General features: G+C 43.3%; 1 protein-coding gene across 1 annotated transcript; it reads right to left on the bottom strand.

Annotated features, from left to right (window-relative positions):
* Positions 1–385: 385 nt before the first annotated feature.
* Lsp1gamma (Larval serum protein 1 gamma) lies at positions 386–2,992 on the bottom strand. The gene is made up of 2 exons (XM_017079555.4): positions 2,696–2,992; positions 386–2,632 (listed from the first exon to the last, which is right to left on the bottom strand). The coding sequence occupies exons 1-2, from the start codon at positions 2,900–2,902 to the stop codon at positions 518–520; spliced, it is 2,322 nt and encodes a 773-aa protein (XP_016935044.1). The 5' UTR covers positions 2,903–2,992; the 3' UTR covers positions 386–517.
* Between the last annotated feature and the right edge of the window lie 7,004 nt (positions 2,993–9,996).

A 9,996-nucleotide genomic window follows, 5' to 3' on the forward strand; every position in this document is an offset into this window, starting at 1 on the left:
GATTCTCCAAAGCGAAATTAGGTGTTATCGGTTTACAAGACTACTTCATCTCGAAAACCAAAATCAAGAAACTTTTCATCTCGAAAATAAAATTCGAAAGTATTTTCGTCTTCGAGAACGTTTATTCTCAAATAAATTAGTTGACGAATTCATAAATTGAGAAATTCTGCTATGGTCGGAAAGAATTCTGTCAATTCTTCTGGATGTGGATAGTTTCTAAAGTTGGAGTTAATTTAGTTTAATGAAGCAAGTTTTTCTTCAGAATGTTATGGTATTATTATTATTTTTTATTTATGATACTTAAAAATCTTTTGGACTTTATTGGTTGAGTTCAAGTTCTTTCACTTAAAGATGAAAAAATTAGTTGAAATAAAACTAGAAAAGCTTTAATTATTTAGAATTTGTTTATTGTTTTCGATTCGTTTTCATATTTTTTTTTGGTATGGGTTTTTTTTGCCTAGGGCATTGCAAATTTTAAAGTTAATCGTTTAAGGTTAGAAGCTAGATCCAGTGCTGCTTAGTATTCGAAGTAGGAGTAGTCGAAGGTGCCGAACTTGGTGTACTTCTTCTCGAAGTACTTGGCGAAGAAGTCGACGTAGTAGACCTTGACGTCCTTGAAGAAGCCGTTGGGCACGAAGAAGTCGTACTCATCGATCTGGCGGTCGAAGGGATAGCCGAAGGGCTTGGAGTCGACGAACCGGGTTCCAGAGCCAACTCCCGAGGAGTAGGTGTAGTCGAAGTTGGAGAACTGCTCGTACTCCTCGGCGAAGGGCGAGACGAAGAAGTAGAACTGCATGGGCATGCCCTGCTCCCATCCCTTGGGCAGGACGAGGCGGTCGGGGAAGGCGTTGTGGGGCTCGCTGATGTCCAGGGGGAAGTCGTACTTGCCCTCGCTGGCCAGCATCACGTACTTGTAGAGCTCGGTGTAGGTGATCCTGTCCTCGGCGGTCCAGGTGAACTCCTTGGAGCTGCGCTTGAAGGTGTTGGTGCCGGCAACGAAGGGGTACACGAAGCTGTCGATCTGCACGAAGTTCTTGCGGTTGTAGTCCAGAGGGATCACGCGGCCGTACTCGTCGAACTTGGGGCCCAGGAAGACGCGGACAACGCCCTTCTGCACCTTGTCGGACTCGATGGTGAACTCGAAGTCGAAGGGCTTGTGGTTAAGGCGGGCCTGGCGGGCCAGCAGAGCCTTGTCCCACACGTACTGGCCGTCGACGAAGGTCATCTTATCGTTCAGCAGGTTGGTCACATCGAAGTCCACAATGTCGTAGTAGGTCACCAGCTTGCTGACGGCCACATCCTTGATGGTGATGCCCTCGTAAGAGAGGTCCTTCTGGGTGTATGGCTTCAGGTAGTACTTGAAGGTGTAGAACACATCGGTGAACTTCTTGTAGAAGGTGTAGAAGAAGGGATCGCGCAGCATGGTCTCGAAGTTCAGGAAGATGTTGGGGAAGACCTCCATGTCGGAGTAGTCGACATCGGCGAAGTACATGTGGGACAGCATGTAGTAGTAGTTGAAGAAGTACTTGTCGAAGGTATCGGCGTTGCCCTGCAGGTAGTTGGCCACGAAATTGATGGCCTCGGGCTTGTGGAGGTCGAACACCTTACCGTCGGCGGTCTTGTAGAATCCGGTCTCCAGGGTCTTGTACACGCGGCTGAAGAAGTTCTGGATGTGGTTGTACATCTCGAAGTTGCCGTAGGTGTAGAAGTCGTAGTAGTTCTTGCGGTAGCTGTAGCCAATGCCGTTGTAGTAGACCAGCTGGGGATCGTAGCCGTACTCGATCTGCTTGTACCAGAAGAACTCGGGGATCTCGCCGAAGCCGTTGGCCAGGCGCTCCTGGTAGTAACGGGCCAGGATCTGCTGAACGTTGTAGATCCAGAACTCGCCGCGACGGTCCTTGTCCAAACCGAACTCCTTGCCGTTGAGGAAGAAGGCGTAGTCCATGTTCAGGTAGTACCAGTAGGCGTTCCAGCCGAGATCCTCGGTGAAGTAGGACATCTTGGTCTCATCGTTGAAGAAGGAGATGTCGCGGGTGTAGTCCACGGGCATGTAGAACTTCTTCAGGCCCTTGACAACATCGACGTACTTGGGATCCTGGACGAACTGGGCGTAGTTCTCGCGCAGGAAGTAGTTCTCCTCGACGTACCATTCTTGGTCCAGACCCATCATCTTGTACCACTGGAAGGTCTTCCAGTCCTTGGTGTAGAAGTAGAAGTTGCCGGTGAACTCGCTGTAGTCCTTGTAGAGGATGTCCTTGTACTCCTTCTCGTACATGGTCAACTTGCTGAAGACCTCGTAGTCGAACTTCTCGGCGGCGTACACGAATTTGCTGTTGAAGAAGTACTGGGGGAAGATTTCGTAGATCTGGGGCAGGATGAGACCCTCGAACTGGGGCTTGTGGATGACGGCCAGGGTCAGGGCGTAGACGAACATGCCCTCGTTGACGTGGATGCGGGCCCATGCGACGTTGCGGACGAAGGTCTCCCAGTCCTTGGCGTAGTAGAAGAAGTTGAACAGACCGTAGGCCTGCTTGTGGTGGGTCTTGACCAGGGCTCCGAAGAACTCTCCCTTGGGCAGCAGGGCTCCCAGTTTGTAGGATTCCCAGAATTTCTCCATGTAGAAGTCGAAAGTCTGGGGGGATGGATTAAGGGACACATGTCTATGGCATCCAGAAGGACTACTTTAATAACTCACCTCGTACTGAGCCTTGTCGACGATCAGGTTCTGACCCATCTTGATCCACTCCTCGAACATCAGGGGCTCATCGATGTTCTTGACAATCTCGAAGAGGAACTTCTGCTTCTCGAGGAAGTTCTTGTCGGCGATCTTCACCTTTTGCGTGGGCACGCTGAAAGCGGCCACACAGCCCACGAGGGCCAGTATCACAAGGGTCAGCTTCATCCTTGGTCCTTTGGCTGCTGCTTGGTTTGGTTCTTCAACTGCTCCGGCTTTGGTTCGCTCAACGACCAACACCTAAAGTCTGTTGTCTTAACTGCAGCCAACCTGGGTCTTTTATACCCCTCGACGAGGGATTTGCATTGCACCATATCAGCGGCAGAGTCCCCGCCATCAGCATAGGTCGTCGCATAGGTCCCATTCCGGCTCAAAATAGCTTCGCCTTATCTTCGGATGCTGTCATCCAAGTCCGGTCGCTTCTGCTCCAGCTTCTGCTTCTGCTTCAGCTTCTGCAGCCAAAGCCAAGCCAGGTGGTGATAAGATAAGGCCTTCGACCAAGACGCTCGTCTTCAACGTGTTCCTGTTGTGTAATTGCCGATCACCGTCGGCAATTGGCGACGGTGACTGAGTCTTTTTCCCTGCACTGCGATAATATTTATTAGAGTATTGTTATGGCTTTGAACTCGTACCCAGTGACAGTGGACTGTTGCCCACCTCACTGATATGTGCATATGTCATATCAGTTGAAGTTTATTTCTAGGTGCTTTCATCTACCAAGAGGAATTTTTTGCAATGCCATGCGGAACTGTACTATCTCGGTTCAGGGCTGCTGTTTCAAACGGAATTGTACCTAAAGTTGTTATACTATTACGAATAACAAACTAAAATAGACTTATTTTATAAATATTTTATATGAACTTAATGGAATCGTCTTTATAAATATGTAAAATTAAAAAAAAAAAAAATTTATTAATCTGTCTTAGCTAAAACTACAAAGGATTTAATTGAGAACAGTTTTTGTTCTTCTCTCTAAGTACTCTTTATATTTGTATATTCCAAGGTGTTATATAACCTGTCAATGGAACACGGTTGTTTAAACTTAGTCTGGGGTAAAAGCTCTAAAAGTTCCTCATGGGTTAAGCTCCCTTTCGACAGTTTTTGTGTGCGTTCTACCCTTGATTTTGGACCGACTTTAACACTTACGTGATGTAACAATGCGGTAGGTTGGGTGTATAAATAAATTGGCAAATAATTTATTCTGTCTGTCCCGTGTCCTGTGCGTGTACCATCTGTAGGTCCTGATTTCGACACTTTCTGCTCCTGTTTCCCCTTAGAAATCACCGCTGTCTGCGATCAAGGTCAATGTGCGTGCTGTGTCAGTAACCTTTGCCCATTGCCCACCCCTCGTCCCTCAACCCTGCGAGGAAGCAGACATATCACCCTTGCCCCTCACTCCCGTCGATTGTCCCCTGCTTTTATTATATTTGGGTATGTACTTACTTTTTTCTTCGCCCAACCATGTCTGGCCGAAAAAAGAGAGCGAAAAAAAGGGATTCGAACAGATGTGCAAAATGTTGAAAAGCCCCCTCGCCTTTCCCCGCCCTGTGTTGATTTTGGAGCAGAATTTGATTTGCCATAATCGCATATTAGTCGTTTGCCCAACATTTTGTATTTACTTTATGTGTCTGTGACTACATGTGTGCTCCCTGCAAGTTCCTTGGCCTTGGCCAAAACGCCAGGGAGTGTGTCTTAAACACACATGAGTCCCAAATTGAAAGCTGGCTTATCGCACAAATCAGTTATCAGATCCACCGTTTGACAGTTTCTGTTTCAGGGCTATAACATTGACGATTCGCTTTGGGGGCGAAGAGTGATCAAGTTGTCGTCTCCTCATTTTGAGATTTTGGGTAAATTGAGTTTACTGTGGCGAATGTAATCGCAACAAGCTAAGGGACTACTTCAATGTAGAAATGATGGCGTTAAGGCCCAATGACGTATATATTCAGTCAAAACTGAATTTTATTTTGAGCTGTAGGGTGGATCGAGATCTTAAAATTCGTAACAATCATTTATAAATCCCTCCAACCTGGAAATCCCTTCTGAAGTCCCAAGAAGCATTTAAAACTATTAGCTGCCACCTTTTTTCTTTCCATTTCTCATATCTACTATACACTTATACCCCATTCTGACTTTTATCAAAGTGAAGGTTTAAGTTTTGGGTAATTACCACCAAATTCCATCCACTTTCTTTCTCTTTGTTTGTGCTGACAAATAGTTTGAATAATTGCACTCCCCGTTTCTAGCAGCATGCCGACCCAGATTGTTGCAACCAATATATCATTCATTATCCGCCATGAAAAATTAGCAATCGCATTTTGTCTGCCATGCTCGCTTAAATGCAAAACTAAAATTCCAAAAAATCAGTGAAAAACTAAAGAAAAAGGCAGAGAAAAACATGGAAAAGCAGAAAAACTTTTATCAGCGCACAGGCAGTCGAGGGAAATTTGTGTGGGCTGGGAATGTGCAACAAGGTCCACTCCCTAGAGGACAGGACCAAGTTTTCTTCCTCAGCTGGAGCAGCAGTTTTCCTTTGGCGGAGCATAAAAATTAGGTAATAATGATGGCCATAAAATATGATTTGCACCCTGGTTCGGAGGGGTGGTGGTAAGGAGCTGGGCAGTGGGAAGTTTGAGGTGCCGCTAAGAAAACTTTTCCAATAAAATCAGACACACTCAGAGAGGTCAAGCCGATGCCATCATCGATCACCGCCGGCGAACAAAAATATTAAGAAACACGCAGTGTTTGGAATACCTTTAGCAAAAAAAAACATGGGCAGGATATTAACATATCACTGCGGTGGACCATTCATTAAATTAAATTAATTATACCCAATATTAAAAAAGAAAAAATGTTTTATAGTGGAATTCGGAAATCACAATCTACACAATGTGTTAAACTATCGCAGTAAATGGCTAAAATTTTATAATATTTTTTTTTTTTAAATGTTTTCACCATTGCAATACCCGAAGAAAGAGTAACCCAATTCAGAAATATTAAATGTATGCCAAAGTTGCCAAATGAATTAAAAAAGTTCTCATCGCGATGCGTTGACGGTAATTAACTCAGTCACCCCTCCCCATTAAGTGTTTCCACCCCTCCAAAAAGAGATCTGTCGACCCCTTGTACCCCCCTCACCAACACTCCACTAAAGCTGTCCGGAAAATGATTCATAATAATTGCAATGCGGCATCGTTTCGCCCCGAAAAGCTCGAAAGTCATACATCGTCCTGTTGGCACCATAAAATTGACAAATGTGTCTGTAAACTTGGCTAATAATGCAGCGTCCGAATGGGTGGCCAAGTGCTCACCCGCCTCTTATTATTCACCATACTCCAGAACTGGAGTTCTCGTCTATAAGCGTTGTCATCAATGTCGGTAAAATAGATTGTCGTCTTCACGTTTCCTATATCCTCACTTCAATAGCACTAATTATTAATAATATTTGTATGTGTAATTTATATTACATTTATTATTTATATTATTATATTAGAAAAATGCCATTAATTTCACTGACCCAAAACTAGCCACTCTGAAAAACTTGTCAGTACACACAACAAAGTGCAACCCGAAATATATTTGAAACGCATTTTGAGTATTTTTATTAGATCTCTTGGCTTGTGGTCGAGTTCAAGGACCCTCGAAACGGGAACAAAAGAATTATTGTATGCGAAAAACAAGTTAATGAAAATTAGATGATGGCATTCGATAAACACAAAACTCTCCAATATATCAAAGGCAGCAGTAGCTCTGGTCAGTAAACAAACTTGGCTGCGATGGGGTCATTGTCATTGTCATTGGCAGATGATTAGAAGAAAACTAAGCTCGTTCTATAGGGCAGGGTCGGGTCTGAACTGGACCGAGTGGCATTGAGATTTTAATGGGTTTTTGTACGCTCTTCTTGCCCAGCCAAGAATTATGACAATGCGACGAGATATTATCGCTAATCGAGCCGTTCTGACTCGCTGGACAGTGGGTGAGATGGAATTGTGTACGGGGATTGGGGATTGCGGATTGAGGGGAGGACCAAAAGAGGACTTCAGCGCGACTGTAGTGGACTTACTTCGGAGTGCAGTTAACCGAAACCAAGTCGGCTAGACGTAATTTATGGTTAACATAGAGTGCACACATATTTATGGTATCTATCAAGTGGGCAGTAAATCTGGAGATGATATCATGTAAATATACGGGATAGTAATTGCATGACCAGGAGACAAATAAATCAACCCGCTCAGAAATATTTTGTTCCATAATTTCAAAATAAACGTTATCAATGTCTCGTATGTCAATGTGTATTTCCATCAAGCGCTCGAAGCTTAAAGCTTAAATCTTCATTTATATTTGGTGAAATAATAGCACATAACTTTAGGCTTGCTCTCCACCCAATTTTCATTGCAAAGTCATGAGAGTAAGTTATTTGCTTGCGATCGGAATTCCTAGTGATTCTTTTTTTTTATTTCTTGGACATCAACTTCCTTTCCTTTCAAGATCTATACATTTTCTCCGAATTATCGATTCATTGCATTAATTTTGTATTTGTCTACTGGGTTTATTTGCTTTGGCCTCGGTTCGGAAAGAGATTACGGCACGCTTTTAAGGGACCGACGGTCAGTTCCGAGAAGACCTACTGCAGTTATCGCTCTCTCGCCGAGATTCCCACACCGAGCAGACAATAAAGAATAAAGGACATGATCCAAGGGTTCGTTCTCGAATTCAGATTCAGACTCAGATTCCGATTCAGATCCATAGCCAGATCCAGGGCGTTAATGTGCGAAGTGCGTCTGAATGGGTTTCGTCCGAAATGTTTGTATCTGTATTTGAAGCTGTGGCATCTATTGTTAGGTAGAGCCTTCTCCGCAGGCTCCTCAAGGAGACGAGGGACAGGACAGGATATAGGTAAATCACCTTTTGTTGTGTTTGCCCTCGAGTTTGGTCAACCGGGAGTTCATTGTCAAGTTCAGCGGGCATCGTCTGGCATTGAAGCATCTGTATCTGTATTTGAATCTGTATCTGTATAGTGTACATTGTGTGTGCGTTGCGCTTGCGTCAAATTTGTTGCCCAGACGCCGCCCCTCGAAGAAGGGGAAGCCCCTGGCTCCTCCGCAGCTCTTTTCTGTTTTGTTTTGGTCCGAAAAAGGATGCTCCATAAAACAAAATGCTATTCGAAAGTGACATTTATGTGTTTTTAATTCCCTTTCTGTGTTTGTGTGTGCCAAAACGGCGGTGGGGGATCTCTTTTTATGCTCTTCCAAGGAATTTTTGGCTTTCGGGGGAATTTACCTTGCAGCGGCTCATTGAACTGCACAAGAGAGACTCCAAGTGGGAACTAAGGCCAAAAGAAAACATAAAGACGATGGAAAGGAATTTGTGGATTTTTTTCAGGGGTCTAGTCCTTTAAAAAACTCCAACCAAGCGCAATAAATATTTACTTAAATACATTTTGTTTACTTTATGACTTAATATAACTTTGAAAAACATATTGGTATAAATAGTTCTTAAATCTGGTTATGGTAGATGATCACGAAATAAAAGTCGAAATTCTCTTCTAATTAATGCGCATCTAGAGTTATTTTAACTCTGCTTCGATTAAACCGTAACCTATCTCCGATCTGTGATAGTGGGCCATATTAATGATTGCAATTAAGTGGAGCAACTTCATTTGGAGTCGAAAGCAGAACAAGATCGAGATCGAGACGACCCGCGGAGCAGGGGGGCAAGAGCAGTTCCAATTTGGCCCCAAGGATATTTAAAACAAAAATCACACGAGAGTTGCCGAAAGGGCAATCACCTGGCCGAGATGCACAGGGTACATTGAATTCGGGCGAAGAAGCCGAGAAATCCGCCACTAAAAAAGGGAATACAAAAATTATAACGAGCTTTAAAAACGGTTTTTGTTCTGCACTTTCGGCTCGGAACCTCCAACCTCCTCAGAGTATTCAAACAGAAAACGGGGCCTAAACAATGCCTCCTCCCACCTGAGAACTGGGAACTGAGAACCTGAGCTGAGAGATGGCGATTCCTTTGGAGGAGCCACGCTAAAGTGGCCATAAAAATCATAATGAAGCGGCGACTTAAACAAAATGCCATAAAATGCTTTAAATGAGAACAGCGCAATAAAAGAGCTGGGAGACCAGAGAGCGACAGAGACGGGGAGAGGTCCTTCTTGGAATTCCGACGGCGGCGACTCAAAGAAAAATCGAATTTTCGGGTTCTAAACCCAAGAACCGTCTTATACCTATATGCAGGGTGCAAAAGAGGCCAGCGGAATTCATTCAGCAGTTTGTAATCGAAGTGGACAGGGACAGAGAAGCAGGGCGAACTGCATTCAATGACCTGGGACAGGTAGAATAAGGTTCCAGACGAGAAGAATTTCGCGACTTCTCGTTTGATTTTATTCTCGTTTTCCGTTGGTGGCGTTTAAATGGCGTCAAGCCAAGATTGGGAATAGTTTACGATCTGTTTGGGACTGTGTTCGCTTTTTTGAGCGTCTTCTGAATTTATTTGGGAATTTGTTCGTTAATGAATGCAAAAGGTGGGTAAGTATAGGAAGCTCACATATATTGTTTATTGAATGCGATAGATGTTTATCTTTAGCTTTCTACCACTCTGAAACTTAATAAAGGACTTAACACATTATCAGTTAATTAACAGCCAGCTCATAAGAAAGTTTCTCAAATTAAAAGAAAACTTCAGTTAAATACCTTACACTAGTTTTCCATCTAAACGCTTTCTCAACAAGTCTTGACATTTGTTTTCTCCTTGAGACGTTTTATTTTTTGTTTAGCTCTCCATGTTGAGCAATTTTTTAACGTTTAATACTTTGCTTTTTATGATCTGGCCTAACAGATTTTTAATGGTCAATCGTAAAGTTTAATTTCCTCTGTTTTTGGGTGCACTCGTAATTGGTGCCTACAATGCCAAACCAAAATGACAGTAGACATGGAGCATTGAAATGTTTTTGCTTTGAAAGCTACATGACTTTTGACCCCCTTTGAAGGCTGACGTCAACAGGGAAACTCGATAACAGATGAGAGGAAACTTCGAGAAACGGATAAATTACCCTCAGTTAAACTGCTTAATTTGATATCATTTTTATGATTTCTCATTGTGACAACTTTGAAACAAGCCCACTAAACCAGGTCGTTTTTATAGAACCAACAACCTTACATATTGAGATCTTAAATATTAAACATACCATAATTGAAATAATTAACTTAATTTCGAGAGGATTTATTTATAGGTTTAATTTAAGTCTATAAACA

This window comes from Drosophila suzukii, chromosome 3, assembly GCF_043229965.1.
Source record: "Drosophila suzukii chromosome 3, CBGP_Dsuzu_IsoJpt1.0, whole genome shotgun sequence".
Taxonomy (NCBI): Eukaryota; Metazoa; Arthropoda; class Insecta; order Diptera; family Drosophilidae; genus Drosophila; species Drosophila suzukii.